Source organism: Rhinopithecus roxellana, chromosome 8 (assembly GCF_007565055.1).
Source record: "Rhinopithecus roxellana isolate Shanxi Qingling chromosome 8, ASM756505v1, whole genome shotgun sequence".
In the NCBI taxonomy this organism is placed as follows: Eukaryota; Metazoa; Chordata; class Mammalia; order Primates; family Cercopithecidae; genus Rhinopithecus; species Rhinopithecus roxellana.
Window position 1 is genome coordinate 98,224,571 of NC_044556.1, and position 26,811 is coordinate 98,251,381.

Genomic DNA, 26,811 nt, shown 5'->3' on the forward strand with positions numbered 1-26,811 from the left:
TAAAAAAGCAATACATAAAGTAGTGTGTACAATTTCATTCCGATTTTTGGGACAACTGTATTTTGCATTGGAAAAAAGCCTGGAAGAGAATACGTTTATAATTGAAAGTCATTTTTGGCTGGATAATGGGTATTTTCTTTTCCACATACGTCTGTCTTTCCTAAATTTGCCCCGATGAAAAATAATATTATGAAATGTGATTAGGTAGTCTGGAGAGAATGTCTTTTGGCCGTTGGGGGCGGTGGGGTGGTAAGGAAAAACATGAGAAGCTTTTAAAATGGAAATCTATGAAGAGATAACTGATCTCGTAATTGCATCATCAGTGGGAAAGTAAGCTCTCTGAGGACCAGGTCTGACTGAGACATCCCCACAGCGTAGTAGATTAATACATTTTGTGTCTCAGCGTTGCCTATGAAACGCCATTTACTCACCAGGCATGCTGAACGTGGAACCAGGTTTCTTTCTTTCCAAGTAGTTTTGCTAGTTTAGAGAAAGAGAGAGACAGACACATAAATACATACAGAGAAAGAGAAAGTACTGAACCAGGAACAGCAGGGTTTGAGTCAAAAGAGAGGGGCAGAGGAGCGCGTCCCGTGCCCCAAGGCTGCCACACGGAGCGCCGGCGCGAGGTGCCGGTTCCGGGGCCGAGCGCACGCCCGGAAGGTGGGAGGTGGCCAGCAGCGCCCCCGCCTGGCCCCTGTGCGCCCCGACCCGACGCCTCCCCGCCCGACCAGGTGCCTCGAGAGCGCACCGCTGGGAGGGCTCTCCCGGGCTCGGCGACACTCACGCCCGCGGTGTGCTAGGGCGGCGGCGACGGTGACGGGCGTGGGGCGCGGCGCTGCCTCGGCTGCCGGATCGTTGCAGCGAGCGCTCGGGCCGGCCTGGAGTCTCCGGGCTGAGCCGCCGCGCCTGCATCGTGCGGCACGCCGCGGAGGCGCTCCGGGACAGACCGCGCGGGCGCGCACAAAGCGGCCCGGAGCGACCCGCGCTGCGCGGACCCTCTGTGGGCAGCGCACCCCAGTCTCCCCCGGCTAGCGGCTGCAGGGAGCTCCGGCCCGCGGCCCCTCCGCCTCAAGTCTGGGAGCTGCCGGCCCCACACTGTCTTTGCCTATGGGGATCCGAGAGTTTCCCAGCGGCGCACCCAGGGGAAAGAGCATCGCTGTGTGAGTAGAGCCCCGGGCGTGGGTGAGCGAGCCGGCGGGCGGGAGGCCGGAGCACCGGGGTGGCCCTTTGCAGCTGGGACACTGGGCAGTCTGGGGCTCGGGGAAGGGCGGCGCGCGCGGCGGAGCTGCTCGGGAAGTTTCAGTCATTCTTTCCCTCGCCACTCGCTCCAACCCGCACTGGCCCGAGGCGCCCAGGATAGGGCACTGGGGACAGCTGCCCGGGGAAGTGGGTGAGTGGCGGCGGGAAGGGAGCAGCGCGGGCTCTGCCGCGGCGCTCGCCCCCGGAGGGCGCCGGCCGCGCTCTTGCTCTCGCCCTGGGATCTGCTCCTCACGAATCCCCTCCTCTCTGTCCACGCTCCCCGTGTCCACCCACCTGCCCGTGGCGCCTGCGACCTCAGTGGCATGAGGAGGTCACCGGACGTCAGCCCCCGGAGACTGTCCGACATCAGCCCCCAGCTCCGGCAGCTCAAGTACTTGGTGGTGGACGAGGCGATTAAGGAGGATCTGAAATGGTCGCGCTCCGTGGAAGATCTCACCAGCGGGCCCGTGGGGCTCACGTCCATCGAGGAGCGGATCCTGCGCATCACTGGCTACTATGGCTACCAGCCCTGGGCAGCGAGCTGCAAAAGTAAGACCCCCTCCAGTCATTTTCCTCCTCCGCCGGTCTGTCTCGTTACCATTGTCACAGCAGCCTCGGGGAGCGCATGCAGCGAGGCGTCCAGCCACCCCGTCCCGCCCTGCCTGCTGATACAGACCCAGGTTTGCAACTTTGAGGAAGAGGCCTGGAGACGGAGTTCTCCTGGACCTCTGAGGCTTTCTGATGCGTTCTCTTACACTCCTTCTTCTCCCACACACAGGATCTCTCTGTATCCTTATCCCTCCGCCTCCAAATGTGAGGGACACTCTTATGTGGCAGATCATAGGAAACAGATCAGAAACTCAAAGTATCCCGGACAGTGTAGCTTCCCCGTGGATCAGAAAGTCTCACAGGGCCCTGGGTCAGGTCTCACCAGGCTCAGCTGGAGATGCTGACTTAGGTAGCCAGGATTGTAACTCTTCCTTGCATCTCCTAGCCCAGATGATAGAGAACAATTCTTGGGGTCTTCATTTTAGATGCTATTCACGCGCTTTTCCCCTGGATTTTATCGGTCTTCGGTAAGGAGGTTCTATAGGGATCTCTCTAGTTAGTGGTGTTGGTCCAAGCAAGATGAATGTTTGGTGTCAGGTGGAGAAGCTGAAATGGTTTTCTGCCAGTGGGTCCCAGCTAATGACTTTGAGGATGCTATGATCAATTAGACAGACATTATCTTATGTCACCAGGACTAATTTGATGTACATTTCTTTTTCTCACTTTGCAAGAGAGAGGTTGATTATGATGAAGTCCAGATATCTATAAATAGAACCATAATTAGGTGGTCTCATCACTGTAGTTTGACATAAAGGATTGCCATTTGCCACCTCAGTCAGTATGAGAAATGGGCCTTGACTTCTTTCATTTGAAATAAAGACTAGATTAATAGCTTGTTGATTTTGAGGTTTTTTCTACCTTTTATTGCTTAAAATTGAAACATTCTTTATTGGTCTTTAGGGGAAAAAATGGGCGTTTGTAATTTAATAATATTCATCACTAAAAAAAAAAATGTCTATCTTTAGATTATTCCTAAAACCTTCGAGTCCAAGGCAAAGGTCAGTGGTATGCTAGCAGTTAGCTGGTTAGTTTTAAATTATTTGCAGGAAGAAACAGGATTTGAATGTTTTGCTTTCATGCAGCTTTTAAAAGACTGCATTTCATTGGGTATAAGCCTTTAAAAAAATTATCTGTATCTATTGCAATCTCTTGCCTCTGCTGCTAAAATTGTAGCTGATTACAAAAGGAAGACAAGGGGCCAAATTCTCTTTTTGGTTGGAAAACCCTGGGCATAGGATAACAAAAATTAAACCCCATCGGAAACCATATTTCTTACGGGCATGGATGGAACACTCAATTTTTATTTCTGCTTTCTACATTTCTGTTAGAAAATAGCAATTTTCTACTCTTATTTCCATTTTCTGCTTCCTTAATAACAAAAGACAGTGGTATAAATGACAGCCTTCATAAAGTCATCTGTTTAGTGCTTGAAGTCATAAAAAGGTTTTATCTTTATAAATCTATTTGTGACTGGCTGCATGTGCTTTGAGGAAGTTATCACCAAGGTTTGTGATTTGGGGACTTGGCAGAGAGCTTACAGCAGTGATGACTGTTCAGTACAAACATTTTGTAATTAAGACAAGAGAAGGGCCATGTGGAAATGGAGTCCCTGGCATCACTGGAGATATTCTTAAATGCCTCTCTCTGAGGCTTCATTGGAAGAGTAAATATTAGCAGGCAAGGCTACAGTGATCACTGAATATGAATAAAATCAACTCATTCCACTCTCTCTATTCCTGTGAGGATTATTCTTTATTCCAAGGTATTTCCTTGTTACTATAACGCTTTAGGTGACAACTGATATTTTGGTGAATTAATTAGGCGTTATGTTTAAATTTAGAGAGGGTAATGTTTTATTAATGTATTAATGTAGCAAAAGAGGTTTTTGTTTGTTTGTTTTTTTGTTTGATTATTTGTTTTGGTTTGGTTTGGTTTTTGAGAGGGAGTCTCACTCTGTCACCCAGGCTGGAGTGTGGAGTGCAGTGCTGCGATCTTCGCTCACTGCAACCTCCACTTCCTGAGTTCAAGCGATTCTCCTGCCTCAGCCTCCTGCGTAGCTAGGATTACAGGCGTGCGCCACCACATCCAGCTAATTTTTGTATTTTCAGTAGAGATGAGGTTTCACTATGTTGGCAAGGCTGGTCTCAAACTCCTGACCTCAGGTTTTCCACCCACCTTGGCCTCCCCAAGTGCTGGGATTATAGGTATGAGCCACTGTACCCGGCCCAAAACAGGTTTTAAGGCAGAACTTTTGCTGTTTGCCATTTCTACTCAATTAATAATAATAAAGAGGCTTATCTATTACCTGTAGGTGTCACCTAGTTGCTTTATTTGTTGGTTGGTAATTGTACTCTACCAATGGAGAGAGATGATGGTTACAAGAAAAAAAAAAAAAATTCTCATGATCTCCAGAGTGAGTTATGGAAGCTCCAAGCTATTATGTCACCTTTCAGTCATCTTTCAAAGTATTTATCTACGTCCTAACTGAAGGAATTGCCATTGAAAGTTTTTAGACTCTTTGAGAGATGTAAGTCACTTGCCCTTGTAGCAGAATAAATCATTTGAATGACCCAATATTCATTTGTATCCTCTTCATTTTTAGATTTTGTTTGGGTTGTTAAGATAAATGAGGTAATTGTGAACAGTACAGAAATTACCTTTGCTCAATACTCTCAACTCAATCATTTGGATTCATGAGTTTCACTCTAGACAAGAGAATTTTGTAAAGGATTTTTTTTTTTTTTTTTTGGATAGAGTCTTACTCTGTCACCCAGGCTGGAGTACCATGTCGTGATCTCAGCTCACTGCAACTTCTGCCTCCTAGCTTCAAGCGATTCTCCTGCTTCAGCCTCCCAAGTAGCTGGGACTAGCACCACCACGCCTGGCGAATTTTTTGTATTTTTAGTAAGAATGGGGTTTCACCATGTTGACCACGCTGGTCTCAAACTCCTGATCTCGTGATCTGCCCGCCTTGGCCTCCCAAAGTGCTGGGATTACAGTCGTGAGCCACTGTGCCTGGCTTAAAATTTACCCAACTTCCCCCAATAATAGTTTCTTTTTTTTTTTTTTAGAAAGAGTTTTGCTCTGTCGCCTAGGCTAGAGTGCAGTGGCACAATCTCAGTTCACTGCAACCTCTGCCTCACAGGTTCAAGTGATTCTCCTACCTCAGCCTCCTGAGAAGCTGGGATTACAGGTCCCCGCCACCATGCCCAGCTAATTTTTGTATTTTTAGTAGACACAGGGCTTCACCGTGTTGGTCAGGCTGGTCTCAAACTCCTGACCTCGTGATCCGCCCACCTTGGCCTCCCAAAGTACTGAGATTACAGGCGCAAGCCACCGTGCCCAGCCTCGGATTCTTTTTTAAAAATCCCAAAGGCTCCTAGGTCTGAAAGGGATGGCTTTTATGAAACATTCAACTGAGAATTAAACTATAAACAAGTAAGCAGGAAGGGCCCAGTTCCTCTTCACAGTGGCAAAAGTCCTCCAAGCTCCACATTCCATGTTTTTGAACCAAACCACTTGGCAGTATTCCTAGGAATTCTTCAAATTATCATCTGTGAGTGAATCCAGGGCCCAGAAAGCACCTGGGCCGCAAGAGGGGCTCAATAAATATTTGTTGAATAAATACATGGCTGCTGCCTTGAAATATTGACCTCTGGGACAGGGAACTTTGAATGTGCCTCTGTAGTGATTTGTATCATTTACTTCTTCATGCTGACTTCCTGTTATGTGGAATTGCTTTACTCTTTCCGGTTCTTCCATCACAAGTGCTTCCTGAACCAGAGACTGGACCAGAATTCTTGGTGATAAGCTTGGGTTTAGCCCAGGGTTTCTCAGTCTCAGCACTATTAACCCGTTGTGCTGTGTAAGTATTTGTCGTAGGGAGCTGTCCTGTACATTGTAGGATGTTCAGCAGTATCTCTGACCTCTGCCTATTAGATGTCAGTAGCTTACCACCCTGCCCCCTAAGTTGTAGCAACCACAGTATCCCGTGGGGGGCAGCCTTTAGTTGAGACCCACTCATTTAGGGTAGCCCCCAAATTTGTGCTGCAATAGAACTCCCTTCTGCTGCCCAGTAATGCTAAACACACAGGCCTACCTTACAAATTCCTGACCCTCTCCTTCCTTCACCTTTCTTCCTGGGCCACTTTTTAGGTTTTCAGGATGGCCAGATCGAGTAATCATCACCACTGGCAGGCAGTACAAGTGTCTTCTGAAGATTTGAAAGAGCCTGTTCCTTCTGCAGCTGGCATGATTCCACAACCAATCATCATAAATTGACACCCTGCAGGATGTGCTTTAGAATTCAGGAGACTCTGAACAGTTTCTTTTAATAACTTCCTTTTCTTCCCTACCTTTTGCCACAGTAGAAGAGAAATGACTGTTTAAAACATCTTCTGCTTCCTTTTCCTTTCTTATTTCTCTGGGGTGGACACCAGTTAGGGAGGAGATGGCTAGAGAAGGGAGGAGGAGAATCAAAGACCAGGAAAAATCTGTATAGTAGACAGCCAGCCCCAGGCCTCTGATAGGGTGGGGCAGCCGGTGGCATTTCTACACAGGGATGATTGAAGGAACATATCTTGGAGTTTCCAGATAGAGGCTCTGCTGCAGGATGAAGGAACGTCTATGAATACTCCTTTATTTTCATTTATTCATTTAGCAAACCTTTTTCCAATGTTCAGTGTATGTCAGAATAGAGAGAGAAGTGCTGGAAGAGGCACTGTCCAGGTGTGCCTTCATCTAGAAATACAGGTCAATACAAACCTGCATTAGAACACAGACATTCTAAGGGTGGGCAGGATGTTTCACTTTCCAAAAGGTTTCCCTAAAGAATGTTTTCAAATAGTGAACTCTTAAATCCTTTTCTGGGGAAAAAAAAAAGACCCCAAAGCATTTTAGGAAGAGCTTTCTTGAGGGGATCATGCTTATTGCTTAACATGAGGTGCAATTATCATTTGAGTAGATTTATACACTATGTTGAATATCAACTATTATTCACTACAGGTTCTGGTATGTTGAGATTTAAATGATTTTTTTCAGAATGTGAATGGATTGAGTTTTAAGTCATTTGTAGAATGGAGAGAGGGTCAGTCTTAAAAGACTGACTGTCTCTAACCCATTCCACCCACCATTGGCAATGTGAACCTGGGCCAGGAACATGTAGGTTACTGAATAAATCCCAGCTTATCTGGGTGGAGGTTTTCTAGTTCAAGCTGAAAAAATGTAGGGCACTGAATAACACACCTGGTGACAAGGAAATTGCATGTTTCAGGATTCTCCAGGTTTAAAAGTTGTAAAGGGTTTGTATGAGGTGAGGGGAAGGGCTCCTGGGGAAAGGCTACCTTCCTAGTGTCCCTGTCAGTCAGTATATGTTGCGGCGTAGATACCAGTGCTAAATGGAACAGTGCCTTGTAGTATCATTGAATTCATGGTGAGCAACTTCTGTTTGATCCTCCTAAAATAGTAAAGGTCAGGTCAGCAATTCAAAAATGACCCACTTGTAAGAGATGTATAATTTGGTTGTAAAAGTTTATTCTAGAATGGAGCTTGGCATATGAAATATTAGATGGAAAAGATTTTAAAAGAAAATAATTAGAGGGCTTGAGGGGGTGGTGAGTTGAGCATTAGAGCACAGCGTTTTGTATTGGGTCAGAGAATTAATTTTATTCCTATGTATGCTAACAATTTAGTAAATAGTTTCTGAGTTTCGATGTAATGAAAATGTAGAACTATTATCTTTTAAGGAAACGAGGTGACCCCAGCTCACTCAGATCATTGTCGTGGGGTTATAAACCCTTCACGTCTGCCATGGGGTTAGAAATCCTTCACACCTATTCATGTGCCTTTATTTTCATTTATTGATTTAGCAAACTTTTAAAGCATTTACTACGTGCAAGAATACAGAAATAAGTGATGGGAGACACAGTCCTCACCCTAAAAGCTTTCCAACTAGAGCAGGTGAAATCTGAAGTGTGCATGTGGTGGTGATGGGGAAATGGCCTTACCTCCAGGGAAGTGAAGTCTTCCAGGCTTTAAGAAGACATGGGCAAGGAAAGTTCTCGTTGCTCTTCAGAAGTCCCTCCTGGATCTCATTAAAAAGAGTGTAGTCTAAAACACTCCAGCTTTGAGCCTTGGTCCTTTCCTTAAGCAGCTGGAAACATTCAGGTTAGTTGCGTTCAAACATAAATTCGCATGCAAATGCACCATTGATGTTTGTTAAACATTTTACTGTAAGCTGTTTTTTTTTTTTTTTTTTTTTTTTTGAATGTCTGGAGGAGCAGAGGAAATAGAATTCACATCCCAGCTTCATAGCTATATGACAAGTTCACTGCTATCAGCCTCTAATTTCACTGGGCATGGTGGCTCATGCCTGTAATCCCAAAGCTTTGGGAGGCCAAGGTGGGTGGATCACGAGGTCAGGAGTTCAAGACCAGCCTGGCTAAGATGGTGAAACCCCGTCTCTAATAAAAATACGAAAATTAGATGGGCGTGGTGGTGGGTGCCTGTAATCCCAACTTCTCGGGAGGCTGAGGCAGAGAATTGCTTGAACCCGGGAGGCGGAGGTTGCAGTGAGCCGAGATCGTGCCACTGCACTCCAGCCTGGGTGACAGAGTGAGACTCCATCTAAAAATAAAAAATAAAAATAAAAAAGGAGATAATAGAACTAGTTTCTAGGATTGTCATGAAGATTAAATGAAATACAGTAGTCACGCTTTATCGGAGGGAATACCCACTGGGCATTCCAGGCCCCTAGTGGGTACTGTGGATAGTACTCAACCCAATATACACGATTTTTTCTTAGACAGTAGTGAGCAGGTGGTGTAGACAGTGTGGATATGCTGGACAAAGGGATGATTCACATCCTGGGAGGGATGAAGTGGGAAGGTTCAGGATTTCATCACGCAACTCAAAATGGCACACGGTTCAAAACTTGTGATATGTTTGTTTCTGGAATTTTCCTTTTCATATTTTCAGATCATAGTAGACCAAGGATAACTGAAACCGTGGGAAGCAAAACCGTGGATAAGGGAGGACTCTTCCAATGTCTGTACAGCTGGTATCTATTAATGCACCTTTATATTCATTTATTTTAGCAAATCTTTTGAGCGTTTACTTTGTGCCAGAATGCAGAGATTAGTGATGGCAGACACAGTCCTTGCCCTAAAAGCTTTTGAAGTGGCTGAAATCTGAAGTGCTTGTATGGTATGATAAAGATCAGTTTACAGTGCCTGGAGAGCCCTTTCTCACATCGGTGAGTTCATTCTTCAGCTGGAGGAGTCATTCACAACAGAAATAGAGGGGAGGTTTGCATTCCAGGTGAAGGGACAGCATGTGCACGGGAATGTAGTCAGCTATTGCTAGAAGGTAATTCCGCTTGATTGGAACATCATGGGGCGGGAGTGTAATGTATGATGTTGGACTTGTGAGCAGAAACAGACTACAGCACATTACAGTACCAGTCATCTGATGCCTGTCACCTTCCTCATCCAGGTCCCAGCCTAAGTGTCACCTCCTCCTGAGAGCCTTTCCTGATTACAGGAGGTCCTCCTGCATCTCCTGTAGTGTTGTCACTTCTTTTACATAGTCATGACTAGTTTAAGAAAGTGGCTGAAGCTCTTGCAGATAGAAAGCTCTCTAGGAGCAGGGCTTGTTATTACGTCTCCACCCCTCACTGTGGTCTTGGCATATAGAACTCTGGTGATTCTTCCACAGTGCACAGAGCATCTCAATCAATAAACGTTTGTTAAATGTACTAATAAAAGGCCTAAGTGGCCATTTCCTCATGCACCTACACAAATGGCTCCTAAGTAAGCATCTACATTTCTGTAGCATCTTCCAGAATTATCCTGCGTAGAGACACTTCTAATTGCATTCCTCTGTCAAGAAATGGGACTCCCATTGCTGGTTCTCTTCAGTCTTCACTTTAATTCTGCTAAAAACACTGACAAGTAATCACACTCCTAGAGCTTACATTATCCAATCTTATGTTGGGGTGTTCTGTTCAGTTTTGATAACTTTAAAAAATGATATGGAAAAAATGAACAGGGCCCAGGGAAATAAGAAAAAATGTATTAATGGAATCAAACATGTGTTCTACAGAGAAGGTTAAAGGATTAGGGGAGGAGGAGATTAGGTAAGAACGTGACATGTCTTCATGAGAACCATCAGAGCAGACACTTTTGGAATGTCTTCCCAGCTCAAGACCCCTTAACTGCCCTGCACTACATCCTCGGTTTGGGCCCTTAGCAGCCAGACTGGCATCATCTTCCTCCTGGGCAGTGTAGATTAGACCGGGGTAGACTCCTGATCCATGCTAACTCACTCAGCTCCTCTCTCCTCCAATTTGAGGTTAACACCAGAAAGTTGGGGTCTAGTCTGACAGAGTGGTCTATTGAGTGGAGGAGGCTGGTCTGTCTCCCATATGGATAGAGAGGCAGAGAAAGCTAGTCTACATAAAAGAAGGCAGCGGCAGGTGTGTCAGGTAATCCAGAGAGAGCATTAGTGGTTTCCAGGACTCCATGCTGGGGCCTGTTTCCCTCCTACATCAGTGTGTTGCTGCAGCTTCTTCTCCAAGCCCCTGAGACACCACTGTTGCAAAGCAGCAGCCTTCTTCCTGCTAAGTGAGCAGAAACCAAGTTCTGTTCCATGCAACTGCAGGCTCCTTTCTGGATAGGATTTCAGAGCCATTTCCATTCAAGCCCATGCATGACAAAATAAGGATCTATGTACCAATGAAGTTTCAACTGGAAATACAAAATCACTTTCTGACTACTAAGATCATAAATAAGGTCAGGAAGCCTCAGTCACTGGAGAGATTCACAAAGATATGGACCCCCGGTCACTTGAGCTGGATTAAGTACTTGTCCCACAGCAGGAGGATGAACAATATTTCTTTTTTTTTTTTTTTTTTTACATGATGTACTTTGGTTCAAAGCAGTGGTGAATATGCATTGATTAATAGAGCAAGGAACCAGTTTTGTTTCATTATCTTACTGCACAAGCTAGAAAGGGACTTGTGCAGTTAGGAACCTGGTAAATTCTTCCGGTGGATGATGGTGGCAAGCACTGAAACAATTGCCTAGGACATGGGCACAGATTTTTCTTTCATTCAGCTTAATTTATGACAGCATTTGAGACTGGAGGAAAAGAATTTCTCTCCTCAGGTGATTTGCAGTGTTAAAGACTAGAGGCTGTTTTGGACTCCTTAGACAGAGATACTTAGTGCAACTGCTCAGAACAGTTTTCTGGTTTTGACAAATGTTTTCTGTGACATTCAAATTTTCTCCTTGTCAATCTGCTATGTACCATTTCCAGTACTTGATCAGATCAGGATCTATCAGGAAACTATTTTTTATCTTTCTTCACCACCTACTTGTAACAATGTGGTGTTATAAAAATTCAGGTCTGTCCTCAAAAGTTTTATTCAAAAGGGTCAGAAGGGAAATGTTTCTTAGTGTATGTCAATTTTGCTGCCTTACTTTCTTTTCAGAAATTGAGTCAGCTCACTTTTGATGAATGTACATTAAGATGTCCTGTTCTTAGCCAGTGATGGTGGTGCAGACCTGTAGTCCCAGCTACTCTGGAGGCTGAGGTGGGAGGATCGCTTGAGTCCAGGATCTCAAGGCTGCAGTGATGTATGTATGATCACACCACTGCATTCCAGCCTGGGTGACGGAGCAAATTCCTGTTTCCAAAAAAAAGCTCCTTTTTTCTAAAAAAAAAAAAAAAAAAAAAAAAAAAAAGGAATAGAATGATGATGGTAGATGTATTAGTCTGTTTCATGCTGCTGATAGACATATCTGAGATTGGGCAATTTACAAAAGAAAGAGGTTTAATTGGGCTTATAGTTCCAAGTGGCTAGAGAAGCCTCACAATCATGGGGAAGGCAAGGAGGAGCAAGTCACGTCTTACATGGATGGCTGCAGGCAAAGAGAGAGAAAGCTTGTTCAGGGGAACTCTTCTTTTTAAAACCATCAGATTTCATGAGACTTATTCACTATCACGAGAACAACATGGGAAACACCTGCCTCCATGATTCAATTATCCCCCACCAGGTCCCTCCCACAACATGTGGGAATTCAAGGTGAGATTTGGGTGAGGACACAGCCAAATCAGATCAGTAGGTATGGGACAGTTGAGTTTTGTGCAGCATTCTGTTCATGCTGTACATGTGTGAGAGTTTAATAAACATTTTCCATGGTAAAAGTGCATTACACTAGTGTGAGTACCAAGGAAGAACTGAAGTCCCTTCCTATATACTTTCTTTTCTTTAAAGAATCGGCCAGATAAATAGTTTGAAGACTTCTAAATGCCATATTCCAGAACAACTAGTTTCAAAGGTTTATTCAAACACTTACTTTTTTTTTTTTTTTTTTTTTTTTTGAGATGGAGTCTTGCTCTCTCACCCAGGCTGGAGTGCAGTGGCACAATCTCGGCTCACTGCAAGCTCCGCCTCTCAGATTCACTCTATTCTCCTGCCTCAGCCTCCCAAGTAGCTGGGACTACAGGCGCCCACCACCATTCCTGGCTAATTTTTTGTATTTTTAGTAGAGATGGGGTTTCACCGTGTTAGCCAGGATGGTCTCGATCTCCTGACCTTGTGATCCACCTGCCTTGGCCTCCCAAAGTGCTGGGATTACAGGTGTGAGCCACCGCGCCTGACCTCAAACACTTTTACTTTAAGTTGACATTTTGTTTTATTAACTATTAAATGTAAAAATCTTTCATTTACTTATTTATTTATTTTTATTTTTAGAGGCAAGGCCTTGGTCTGTTGCCCAGCCTGGAGTGCAGTGGCACAATCGTTGCTCACTGCAGCCTCTAACTCCTGGGCTCAAGTGATCCTCCTGCCTCAGCCTCTTGAGTAGCTGGGACTATAGGCTTACACCACCACATGTGGCTAACTTTTTAAAAAAAGGTTTGTAGAGACTAGGGTCTCACTATGTTGCCCATGCTTGTCTCAGACTCCTGGAAGCAGTCCTATCAATTCAGCCTTCCAAAGTATAAGCTTCTTATATAGGTTTATCTGATTTAGCAGTGGGTATGATTTCAAAGTTACATGTAAATAAAGTATATGTAATTACAATTAATTGTGAAAATCCTCAGAAAACATAGTACTGGTGTATGAAAAAAATGTGTTTGTTCTATCTGCAACTGACATTGTATCTGGTGATTGTCTCTCAATACATTGGAGATTTCCTGTTTGGTGGCTGGAAGGTGGAAGAAGGAATATTTTTCAACACCACCATGTAGTCCCTCTTGAGAAGCCCATGGATGAGGTCAGGGCTTCAGAAAATCACTACATGAAATTTCAGACACTCTTCAGGGAGGAATTCATTTGTGAATGGGTTGGAAGCAGTTGAAATAAAGGATCCAACTGTTGAATGTAAATTCATTTATTTGTTAATCTATTCAATGATTAATTCATTCCTTCCTCATTCAATCATCAAATAATCCACAACCTCTAAAATGCAGTAAATATATTAGCTCCTCAGGGAAGTATACACTAAATATATGGTATGGTTGTTATTTCTTAGAAAATAGCATAGTGGGATTACAAGACATGCACATCTTGATCCATCAGCTGAATTGGATTGGCTCCATGCCATACTTTCTTTGTCTTGGAGCCCTCTCACCGGTGCAGTAAATGTCTCTTTTTGCTCTTCTCTAAATATCTTGGGAGTATTTCCAACCAACAATGACCAGTCTTAAACTAAACTCTATATTGTGTGCATAATTTTGCATAATATTTTATTGTAGGACACCATAAACAGCTTCTTAGCTACAGGGGGCAATACTTCAGGGAACTTCTTTTCTCTTCCTTTGGAAACTTGAGCTCTGCTGCTCAAATCAGAGTTCTGATTAAGATGATGGACTTAATTAGTCATGGCTGAGTTTGAATCCTGCTACCTACTTACTGCGTGGGCTCTGGGGGAAACTAGTCAGCCTCTCTGAACCTACTTTTCCTTTTCGATAAAATGACAGTTCCAGTTCAGAGAATTGTTGAAAATATTTTGGGATAATGCATCCAAAGGGCTGAATACAGTCCTGGTGTTTGGAAGGTGGTTAGTTAGTGACAGCTCTGGTTAATATTAGATTATTATTGAAAGTCTTGACTTATAAAGGGAATCTTATGAAAGGGGTTCTTTATAAGGCCCTTTCAAAAGGAGAGCTTCTCTGATGTATTTGAAATACAATTTGACTCCCTAAAATAATGCAGGGTGGTAAGTAGTATCAGTGAGCTGCTACTGTGTAATGCTTCCTGGCAATTTACCCTCATCTGATCGCTATGCCTTATATGTAGTGAAACATGGCTATGCACTCCATGAATATGTACAAGTGTGATTTGTCAATTTAAACAATTAAATTTAAATAAAGTCTTGGTGGCTTAAAGCGATAGTACCAACATTTAAAGACTGTGTTCTCCTCATGTCTGCTAATATGTAATACATTTGGCCAAAATAATTCACATGATCAACCCGAAGTCAAAGGACAAGATAGTACTCTGTCTACCAAGAAACCATGGCAATGTGCAGATATATAGTGAGGAGTAAAGATTTGGTCCAATAATACAATCTACCACAAGGGCAGAGAAACAGAATTAGCCCTTAGGACACACCTGAATTCCAGTTTTGGGGCTGCCAGTTCCATTGGTGTCATAGACTAAGTCTCTTATCCAGCTTGACCAACATTACCTTTTATGTTCAGTTAAGGGATTCGGCAAGATTACATCCTGAATCTCTTCCAGCACCAAACTTTTAATGTGTCTGAGATTTATTTACAATGTCTTAGAAAATGTACTACTCTGTAAATGAGAGTTATTGAGAAAAGTAGCCTAATCTGACCTCTTCACTTTGTAGTGGAAAAAGCCCACTACTTTACGCCTGATCCCAAATCATTGGAAACGGACACACATAATAAAAGAGGTTTATTTGCCTCTTACCACTCTTTTTCCTTTTCATTTCTTTTAGTACATTGACTAAAAATATATTGACTAAATCTCTTTGGATTAGTTATGTTGAACGCTACGACATGGTGGATTGAGTGTTTGCATTTCAAAGCTTTGGAAATGAGAGGCATGACCACTTGGATTTCTAATGCAACCCTTAAAGAACCTGAGAATTTCTGTTGGACCCAGGAACACCTGGTTCTGGGGTAACATTTTCCAGACAGCAGAGGAAACAGAAGAGGCAACCAAGAGACCACTCTGGTTTTCACTGGTTTGTTTACCTATGACAACGACAGGGATTAGAATAAGTTTCTTGAATAGGATGGTGCACCACTGTTGAAGCCACTTCAAAGCTCATTGGGATCTTTGTGGAGAGTAGCTCTCTAGAGATTGAGCAGGTAGAATAAAGCTGGCTGAGACCTATTCCTGGAGGTGAGGAAGATGACAGAAATAGAGAAATTTTAAGAGCCAGGTATAGTGGTTCACGACTCTAGTCCCAGATACTCAGGAGGCTGAGGTGGGAAGATCTCTTGAGTTTATGAGTTTGAAGCCATGATGAGCTATGATTCTGCTATTGCATGCCAGCCTGGCTGCCAGAGTGAGACCCCATTTCTGGAAAAAAAAAAAAAAGGAAGAGAGAGAGAGAAACTTTGAAAGGTTCTTGAAATGTGCAGCTACTGGGAGGTGTGGCTTTGAGAACAATTGATGAGGGAAGCTACCGCAGCCCTGGATGTAGAGTTATTTATTCCACCACTGGAGAATCCTAATGAACAGAGTTGTCTCTGCCATTGCAGCATGAGCTCCCTTTGATTGGTTGCTCATCAAAAAACTTTTGATTTTCTTTCTTACTGCAAGGAGGTATTATAATTTCCCACCTGACAATCTATAGATGTTAGAAGGTGAGATGAAAACTGTTGAACAATTTATTCGTAGGACCCTTATATTTTTGTGTGGTTCTCAGAGTGCCATTGAAGTTTGTGAACTTTGAAAAAAGGCCTTATCTCACCATATCTCAACAGGTGACCCTTGAAAAACATGGGGGTTGGGGCATTTATATAGTAAAAAATACTGCATAAGACATTTGACTTCCCCAAAACTTAACTACCAGTAGCCTACTGTTGACTGGGAGTCTTAGTGATAGCATAAACAGTCAATTAACACATTTCATATGTCATGTTTATTATAGTTTATTGTATACTGTGTTATTACAATAAATTAAGCTGGAGAAAAGAAAATGTTATTAAGAGAATCTCAAGAAAAGAAAATACATTTACTATTCATTAAATGGAAGTGGATCATCATAAAATTCTTCATCCTTGTCATCTTCACCTTCAGTAGGCTGAACAGTGGGAGGAAAATAAGGGGCTGGTCCAAAACAGCATAGTACTGCTACCAAAACAGATATATAGACCAATGGAACAGAACAGAGGCCTCAGAAATAACACCACACATCTACAACCATCTGATCTTTGACAAACCTGATAAAAACAAGAAGTGGGTAAAGGATTCCTTATTTAATAAATGGTGTTGGGAAAACTGGCTACCCATATGCAGAAACTGAAAATAGACTCCTTTCTTACATCCTATACAAAAATCAACTCAAGATGGATTAAAGGCTTAAATGTAAGATCTGAAACTATAGAAATCCTAGAAGAAAACCTGGGCAATACCATTCAGGACATAGGCATGGGCAAAGACTTCATATCTAAAACACCAAAAGCAATGGCAACAAAAGCTAAAATTGACAAATGGGATCTAGTTAAACTAAACAGCTTCTGCACAGCAAAAGAAACTATCATCAGAGTGAACAGGCAACCTACAGAATGGGAGAAAATTTTTGCAATCCATCAGACGAACAGCAAATATCCAGAATCTATGAAGAACGTAAACAAATTTTCAAGAAAAAAAAAAGAAAGCAACCACCAAAAAGTGGACAAAGGTTATGAACAGACACTTCTCAAAAGAAGACATTTATCAGCCAAAAACATATGAAAAAAATGCTCATCATCACTGGTCATTAGAGAAATGCAAATCAAAAACCACAATGAGATACCGTCTCACGCCAGTTAGAATGGCAGTCATTAAAAAGTCAGAAAACAACAGATGCTGGAGAGGATGTGGAGAAACAGGAACTAATTTACACTGTTGGTGGGAGTGTAAATTAGTCCAACCATTGTGGAAGACAGTGTGGTGATTCCTCAAGGATTTAGAACTAGAAATACCATTCGACCCAGTGGTCCCATTACTGGGTATATACCCAAAGGATTATAAATCATTCTACTACAAAGACACATGCACACGTATGTTTATTGCTGCACTATTCACAATAGCAAAGACTTGGAACCAACCCAAATGTGTATCAATGATAGACTGGATAAAGAAAATGTGGCACATATATACCACAGAATACTATGCAGCCATAAAAGAGGATGAGCACATATATACCACAGAATACTATGCAGCCATAAAAGGATATCCCTTTGCAGGGATATGGATGAAGCTGGAAACCATCATTCTCAGCAAACTATCACAAGAACAGAAAACCAAACACTGCATGTTCTCACTCATAAGTGGAGTTGAACAATGAGAACACATGGACACAGGGAGGGGAACATCACACACTGGGGCCTGTCGGAGGGTGAGGGGCTAGGGGAGGGATAGCATTAGGAGAAATACCTAATATAGGTGACGGGTTGTTGAGTGCAACAAATCACCATGGCATGTGTATACCTACGTAACAAAACTACACATTCTGCACATGTACCCCAGAACTTAAAGTATAATTTAAAAAAGAAGGGGTTGGTCTTGCTGTCTCAGGGATGTCAGAGGCATAAATAAATCTGTGTATAAGTGGACCCTTGCAGTTCAAACCCATGTTGTTCAAAGGTCACCTGTATAATATGCCACCTATATAAAGTTCAAAAACCAGCAAAACCAATCTGTGGTGATAATGATCCAAAGAGTGGATATACTTAGGTGTATGGACTGGGAAGAGGTGTGTGGAAGCCTTCTTTCTGGGGTGGCAGAAATTCTATCATCATCTGGGTGGCAATGTATATGTGTATAAAAGGGTGTGCATGTATGTAAAAGGGTATGTGTGTATGTAAGAATTAATCAAGTGCTTTGCTAGATATGTTATATCACAATTTAAAAATCTCTTAAAAAGGTGTTATTTAGGGAGAGAGGGCCACTCCACATACAGACATTGATCCTTGATGGATCAGTTGTTTATACAGGGTGATGACCACCTGGGATTTATGGAAATCAGAACTGGAAAATGAGAACTCTGCTTCCTTTGTTGGTGGTGGTGGTCTATTAGTCTTGAAGAGTGAGATAACTCTTAAACATAATCCCATTTGTTTTGGACATCTAAATGTTTGTAAATGGAAGCACATCTTATTTTCCCTCTTAAAATAAATGCTGCCTTTCTTATCTTTTTGGAAATTAAACTTACTGATTTAAGTGCTGCTTTATTGCAATGTAATTTCTGAAGAGCATTATGTAGAGAAAACCACAGGGTTTGGCTACTTAAGTGAAAAAACAAAACAAACACTATGGCCATGGTAAGAATAATCAGTACCTTGTATATGACTCTCTATACCATTGCTTGCCATTATTTTACGGCTTATTAGTTTTCCCCCAAAAGATGACAAAGGAGGCAGAAGAATAGTGAAGCACAATCGGTTCATTTAAAAGTTTTATCTGTGTTAATTGCAAGTTTTTATGAAAGAAGCAGCTTAAACTAAGGTTTGAGGGGTTTTCCCTATTTAGATTTCCATGCTTTAATTCCAAATAGTCCAGCCAAATTATTGCTGTATACCATTAATTTATTTATTAAAACGTTATTTTTAACTTTTTTTTTTTTTTTTTCTTAAAGACAGGGTCTCCCTCTGCCATCCTGGCTAGAGTGAAGTGGTGCAATTCTAGCTCACTGCAACCTTGAACTCCTGGACTCAAGTAATCCTCCTGCTTCAGCTTCCAAGTAGCTGGGACTACAGGTGCACACTACCATGCCCAGTTAATTTTTTTATTTTTTGTAGAGAAGTCTGATGAGGGACTCTAGAATTGGAGGTGGAAAACATTTCAGGAGTTCGGAAGTAAGAAAGGGGAACAGGGCTGGGTGTGGTGGCTCAGCACTTGGGGAGGCCAAGGTGGGCGGATGACTTGAGGTCAGGAGTTCAAGACTAGCCTGGTCAACGTGGCAAAAACCTGTTTCTAATAAAGTTTCTAAACCGGGCGTGGTGGCACGCGCCTGTAATCCCAACTACTGAGGAGGCCAAGGCAGAGAATCGCTTGAACCCTGGAGGTGGAGGTGGAGGTTGCAGTGGGTGGTGATGGTGCCACTGCATTCCAACTTGAATGACAGAGCAAGACTCCATCTCAAAAAAGGGAAGAGGAGCAATGGAAGAGGAAGAAAAGGAGAGTGTCCCAGAAAGGATGTTGCAGAGGGGGGACTGTTACTTTATTTCCAAAGCACATAGAGATCATCTAATGTTTTGAGGCTATTCACTCCTCTTTGCTTTCTACTCTATTAGCACAAATAGTCTAGAGATGAGCAGGAAGTGCCTTATTCCATTTGGAACACTATTGTATAACTTGCTCAGCGTTTTTCACATCCTGCTAAGGATAGCATAAGATATCAGTTATTCTTCAAAGTGAACTCAGAGTATGTCTTTGGGTTCAGAAGTATTCAGGCTATGAACTGGATGCATATTTTAGCCTCCACATTAAAAGTGGCCTTTGTCCAGGTAAGCTTCCCTCAGTGAGGTTTTAGGGGAAACTGAGTGCCCCAGGGGTTAATATTCAGTTCCTCATTTTCTAAGACAGTTCCTTACTTTCTAAGACATTAATTTGCTGCTTGAGTTGCCATTATATTTGTTCCTAGGTTTTTTCTGTATGTTCGAATCCTTATTCTTAAAATAAACCTTCACCAATATACCCAGGTAATGCAAATAATTTCCCTGATAATAACTAGTCAGCTAGATGGGTTATACTATTGAGTTACATATGCATTTATCTTGTTTTACAAATTACCATTAGACAAGAAAAAAATCAATTATTACAGAGCTATTTTAATGAGCTGGCTTAAAAATACACTTCTCATTGGAGTAAAATATCCAAAATGAAATGAATGTAAATTATAAGTGTACAGCTTGATGAAGTGTTACAAAATGAATTATACCCTTGTTTACTGCATCCAGAGCAAGAAACAGAATATCACTGACATGTAAGTGATTTTTTTAGATACCACTATACAGGAGATCTTACTAATTTTAAAACATTAAAAAAAAAAGCTACAGGCTTTCCCTCTGAAGCAAAGGTAGCTGCCTACACAGATAAACAGTGTTTCAATGAAAATCTAAGTGTATCCTGTCTTTTACCAAGAAGCTGTGTCTAGCCTGGTATTTTTTCAGGATGATCAAGATAACTTACATACATTCCAATCAGTGCGTCATGTGAAAAATGGGTTATCATCATGCTTCTTGGAAGCTTTAGGTTTACTTTGTAATTTTAGTATCCCTTTTCAAGAGTTGACTTGCAGGCAAGACCTCTGCTGAAATTCCCGTAAGTTGTGTATGTTTACCTGCTTTTCCACCAGATAAACCTTAACATTTCAGTTGTGATTATTTTAGTTTCTTTCTGGTAAAACCAGGTTGTCTCTGCCTCTGGTTCTGTTGATGGCTTTATTTCTTCACAGTGAGCTGGGTTTTCCTTGCCTTTTTTTTGCATACCTGAAAATGCATGATTGAATACTGGCTATTGTGTGTAAAAGAACAGAAGAGACTGAGCTATACATTACTGATATCCAAAAGTGGACACACATCCTTTTGTGTCAGGCCATTAGTGGAGAGCTGAGTCAATCTAGCTGGGAATTGATTTGGGTTTGAGTGTGTTGGACTGCCTCTTCTAACTTTCCCCCAGCAGCAATTGACCTTTGCCTGTATCCTGGAGGCAGGGCACTTCCTACATCATCCTCAGAGTGAGCTGAAGTTTATCCTATTCCTAACCCAGAAGCAACAGATTTTTTTTTCCCTTGGCCCTAGGGTTAGGGAGTTTGTTGTCCAGTGGCTTAAGACTTGCTTTTTGTAAGGATTGAGAAAGTAGACAGGGATTTATGCCTGTCCCCAGCGGCAACTATCTGATCACCTCCCACAAGCTTATGTTGCCCTGAGAGGCTCTTTCTGTCTCTTGCCCTGCCCCAGTTCTTCTCATGAGCTACTTGGTGGAGGCTCAGGGGTAAGAACTTGAGCATGATTGCAAGCTTCCCTGTGCCTGAGACATCCACCTATTCCAAATGGACACGTTACTCTATATTTTGCCTTTAAGGATTCATTTAAAATGTGATCTTTCTGCCTCAACCTCCCAAAGTGTGGAGATTACAGGCATGACCACCACATCTGCTCACCTCTGTCTTCTTACAGGCTCCAACATTTTGTGATAACAAGACTTGCCAGTCAGCATTTTACCATCCCTGCTTCCACTCCCATCTACCCCCATGAATCTAGCAGCTCACAACACTTGGCACCAACATCGAAATAAGATACTTTCCCAAGTTTCATAGAAAGGGGAAAAATCAAGAAGAACCGAACCTTAATGTAATGAAAGACAGAAAAAAAGCCTCGTGGTGAATTAGGGTGCTGCTCATGTGAGAACCTAGATTTTAAAAAGGAGATTAAGGGCAATTTAGAAAATGATATCTTTGATAAAGATCAGGATACAAAAAGTAGCTGAATGCAAATTAAATGGATGAAGAGGATTTGGGATATCCATTCTGTTAAAATCAAGATGTGATACACCTTTTGTTTTAAAGTCAAGAGAAAAATTGTCCAAGACTGCCTGTCTGAAGACTTCTGCCCCTGCAGAGACCAGTAAAGATAATCCAGTCATCTGATTATCCCTCTGTTTATGCTTGCCCAACATGAGCAAAATGAGGACTTTTCCTATGAATCCTGGAGACATCAGGATTTTATTTTAGCACTAAAGTGCTCCATTGGAGTTGTTTGATGTTTTGGAAGTGCAAATTTGTAGGCAAAGAAGAACCTTTGAAGTATTTTGAAAAGGGAAGTGATGGGCTTGAATTTTCATTTTGAAAACTCCACTCTGAAACAAAATGGAGAATGGACTGAAAGCATTGCCGGGGTAGGAAGCTAATGCTGTAATTTAGCAAAAGAAGGTGAAGGTCACAACTAAGACTGGGTCAGTGGGGATGCAGAAGGTGAGACAGAAGTGAGGATAGTCAGGGGGCAAGGCTGAGAGACTGAGAGTTTGATAGTGTTGGTGAGTGCAGGAGAGGGGTGAGTAGAGGATGATGTTCAAATTTCTGACTCAAGTGACTTGGTAATGTTCAGGTAGTGATGTCCATTAATTAGTTAGAAGTAGTTTGCAGAATTCAGGAGAGAAGTTTGGGCTGACAATAATCATTAAATTATAGGTGATAGGAAATAGGTGAAGCTTTGAATCAATGCCATTGTGCCCATTGATTAGTTTGGGTTCTTGGTTGAAAGCAACAGACATCCAATGTTTTCATCATAGGCAAAAAAATAAATTTCTGGAAGCATACTAAAAATTCACAGAAACAATAGGAGAATAGATGAGCAGACCAAAAAAGTGGGCATGATGTGGGGGTCCCAGATACTAGCAAACAGAGAATACAGTAAAGCTCATCCCTCAAAAGAAAGCCTGCAGCTGTCAAAGCTAGTCTTCAATTTGTCCCTCTGTCTTCATTGTACTGGCTTAAGATTTACAGGCATCTGATTGGCTGAATCTGGGTTATATGGTCTTTCTGTGGCTCTCCTAGGAGGTAGAATGTTGAAGAATCGTATACCCTTGGCTTAGGAAGCTACCGTAAGAGGCAACCTAAGAATATTGTCTTCTGACATTGTACACAGTGGAAATTTCCCTTCAAATGGATTTTGGGATTCTAGTATCAGAGGAATGGATGCTGGAGAACAACACAAGGGTCATTATACCTAAGGAAAAAGGTAATTATACCTGAAGTCAGTGAGGGGACAAAGAGCTAACAATGGATGGATGGATGGATGGATGGATGGATGGATGGATGGATGGATGGATGGAAGTATAGGTGGATGGGTGGATGGAAAGATGGGTAGATATGTAGACACAGAGGAACTGGTCTAGGGAAATGAATTATCAGAAAGGAAAACAAATACAAGAAATGGAGTCACAGAAGTGAGGAAAGGAAAAACTGATCAGAAAGCAGTATTGGTTAACAATGTCAAACTGCAACACTGCAGTCAAGAAAGATGAGGACTAAAAAGCATCCGTTTGGCTTAACTATTAGTAGATTACTGGGTCCCTGAGCACCCACTCTCCATTATCCATTCTTCCCGATCTTTGTTATGATACTTCTGGTTCTTTCGGGTTGCCAAGACCTGCAAGTGGTAGTCAGCTCTTAGAACACTAACTTAAATAAATAAATACCACTTGTCTAATTGACATCGATACTGGTATAATTAAGTATTGTTGGCCAGGTGCAGTGGCTTACGCCTATAATCCCAGCACTTTGGGAGTCCTGGGCAAGTGGATCTCTTGAGGCCAAGAGTTCAAGACCACCCTGGGCAACAAAACAACACCCTGTCTGTGCAAAAACTAATTTAAAAATTGATTGGATATGGAGGCACGTGCCTGTAGTCCCATCTACTCAGGAGCCTGAGGTGAGAGGATTGCTTGAGCCTAGGAGGTTGAGGCTGCAGTGAACTGTGATGGTGCCACTCCCCTCCAGCCTGGGTGACAGAGCAATATCCTGTCTCAAAATAAAATAAAATAAAATAAAAAATAAAAAAATTGAAAACATTCCTGTTGCAAAGAAGAAGCTAAATCTCAGCTTATATTAGAACTGTGTTCTTTACATGATTATGAACGGGTGTGTTCCAGAGAGTTGAGAAGAGTCATTGCTACAGCTGAGAAATGTCAAGAGTGCCTTAACCATGGACAGTGCTGATCCCTGGTCTTGGCACTTAGGGGCTCACTTAGGGAAGAACCACTTATAGAAGTCAGTGTGAAGCCTGTTTAGGAGAAGGGTTCACTTAAGCTTTCCTGGTACTGAACATGTCCTGAATTAAGGCATCACACAACTTCAAAGAGGATGGAGCCTAAGAAACTATGGAAACCATTAAAAATTCAAAGATCAAAGGTCACAGTAGGTTCCTTATTCCATCTTTTAAGACTTTTTTCCCCTTGTCAAATTATATTAAACTTAATAATACACACAATAAATAACATCCAGTAATTACCCCTGCTCAGTTTTCTAAAACCACTCCCTAGAGGTGACCACTATTTATATATTGGGATGAGCCTAACTAATTTTATTATGGGCATCCACACGCAGACACATACATTCGCACGGGCAGTTTTTGCTAGAATGGGATCATAACCTTCACTTTGTTCTGCAGTTTGCCTTTTTCACTTAATATATGTATGCATATGTTATTATGTATGCACACGCACATATGTAAAATGTTGTTGATATCTTTCAGTTCCGGTACCTCTCAATCATAGAGGAAAAAAGAGCAGCATATGAATATTGAACTTATTTCTATTTAACTGTTTGGGTTTTAGAGGAAGGGACCCAGAAAAAGGCCAAGGGATACAGAAACACACACACACAGAGAATAGGAATAAAACAATTGAAGTGGTTCTGCAGCCCCTGCTTGCCATTCTGCTCCATCTGCTCTTTGCTTAGTAGGTCTCAATTCCTGCCTAAGTCTGTGCAAAGTATGTGCACTTTGCCACAATCAACATGATTCTCCCGTTCAAAGACAGATTTCTAAGCAAGGTTCCTAAACAGAAGTCAACTCCTTCATTTGTTACTCACCTGAGGATACACCAGTCAGGTATAATTTTGACCAAAGTAAACCTAACTCTCAAATAAGATATATTGCCTTGGGTTCCTTTATTTGCATTGTGCTGTCAATTATTTAATCTTTCCCTATTGAGAGACAATTCGATTGTTTCCAGTTTTTCACTGTCGCTAAAAATTTCTGCGCTAACTATCCTTATGCATTCATTGCGTAGATTTCTCTTTAGGTTTTCTGCGTGATGGATTCTTAGACGTGAAATTACTGGGTCACAGAGAATGCACATTAATATTATTGATAAGATGCTATTACTACACTATGTCTTTCAAAAAGGATGTACTGATTTACAACACTCACTTACTGCCCATGAAGATACCTACCTAGTTCCTCATGTAGGGGATAGGCCATAAACTTATTTTTCATTATTTTTTCCCTAATTGTCACCACTAAGAATCCCTTGACTAACTGCTGCATCGTGCTTGCATTTAGTGTAGGCAGTTGGAACAGTAAGGGAGATGAACTGTTCTTTTCACACACCATATATGGTTATAACCAAGGTGCCGAGTCTCTGTGAGCATGCCTTCCTGCCTTCCTCTCATTTTTGTAACTGTGGTATTTCCACCTCTCGGTCATTCTATTGGTATTTCAGTTATTTTTCACAGCACTTTAAGACCCTTTTCTGGATACCCAGTTTCTCAGAGCTGATTTAACCTTGCATTATAACATTTTACTGGAAAAAGTGTACAGATTTTTCACCTTGTAACTGAATTTTCTAGGATGCAGTAAGGGATGTGTCTTTAAAGCTACTGTATAACAATTGTCACTTACTAATTACTGATTTAATGTGAATCTCTCCCATTAGGACAACCAGAGTTTGAGGAACCTCCAGGGAGGCAGGGGTCATCTTGCTGTGCTGGGCATCAAAAACAGGGGCTGACACACAGTTTGTGCTCAAACACATTTGTGAAGTAAATTAACCAATTAATTAGGGGTTCAAAAAACCGCTAATTTTTATTATATCAAACTGAAACACACAAATTATAGTCATAACTTCCCGACGATCAGGGAGCTCTGTACGTAATGACGCCAATCCTGCAATTGCTCAGAGTATTTATATATTGCACCAAAAGAATCCTTTTCATTTGATTATCCAGAGGTTGGAAAATCACTAACCTTTAGGACTAGATTTTCTAACAGCTTTTTTGAGATATGGTTCATATACAGAAAACTGAACCCGTTTAATATACACAATCTGATGAGTGTGGATGAATGCATACACCCATGGAACCATCACCAACTAAGGTAATAGACATATTCATCATCTCAAAGTTTCCTTGTGCCTCTTGGGTTTTGTTTGTTTGTTTGTTTGTTTTTAGATGGAGTCTTGTTCTGTTGCCAGGCTGGAGTTCAGTGGCACGATCTCGGCTCATTGCAACCTCCACCTCCCAGGTTAAAGCGATTTTCTCCTGCTTCAGCCTCCTGAGTAGCTGGGATTACAGGCCTCCGCCACCACACCCAGCTAATTTTTTGTATTTTTTAGTAGAGACGGGGTTTCACTGTGTTAGCCAGGCTGGTCTCAAACTCCTGACCTCGTAATCCACCCGCCTCAGCCTCCCGAAGTGCTGGGATTACAGGTGTGAGCCACCACGCCTGGCATAGAGCCTCTTTTAAAGAAAGACAGTGAGCTTCTGACAAAATAGGGAATGCCAGAAAGGGGGAGGGGGAGATGCCAAATGCCTCGTGGGGTTTTTGATGTTGTTTTGTGTGTCTTATGATAAGTGCACTTAATATGACATATACCCTTTATTCATTTATTTTATTTATTTATTTTGAGACAGGGTTTTGTTCTGTCACCTGGGCTAGAGTGCAATGGCACAATCATGACTCACTGCAACCTTGACCTCCCAAGCTCAAATAATTCAGCCTCTCAAATAGATGAGACTACAGGTGTGCTGCCACCACACATGGCTAATTATTGTAATTTTTGTAGAGATAGGGTTTCACCATATTGCCCAAGCTGGTCTCAAACTCCCAGGCTCAAGCAGTCTGCCCGCCTTGGCCTCCAAAGTGTTAGGACTACGGACATGAGCCACTGAGCCCAGCCAACATCTACCCTTTTAACAAATGTTTAAGTGCAAATGCAGTACTGTTAACTCTAGGCTCTATGTTGTACAGCAGATCTAGCACTTATTC

General features: G+C 42.1%; 1 protein-coding gene across 1 annotated transcript in view; it reads left to right on the plus strand.

Annotated features, from left to right (window-relative positions):
- The first annotated feature begins 826 nt into the window (after positions 1 to 826).
- Positions 827 to 26,811, plus strand: part of SLC35F3 (solute carrier family 35 member F3) — a 404,617-nt gene continuing 378,632 nt past the window's right edge. Inside the window, exons 1-2 of the mRNA XM_010383549.2 lie at positions 827 to 1,163; positions 1,562 to 1,791. Of these exons, the coding sequence (XP_010381851.1) occupies positions 1,111 to 1,163; positions 1,562 to 1,791 (283 nt within the window). The 5' untranslated portion in view covers positions 827 to 1,110. The remainder of the gene's footprint in view (positions 1,164 to 1,561; positions 1,792 to 26,811) is intronic.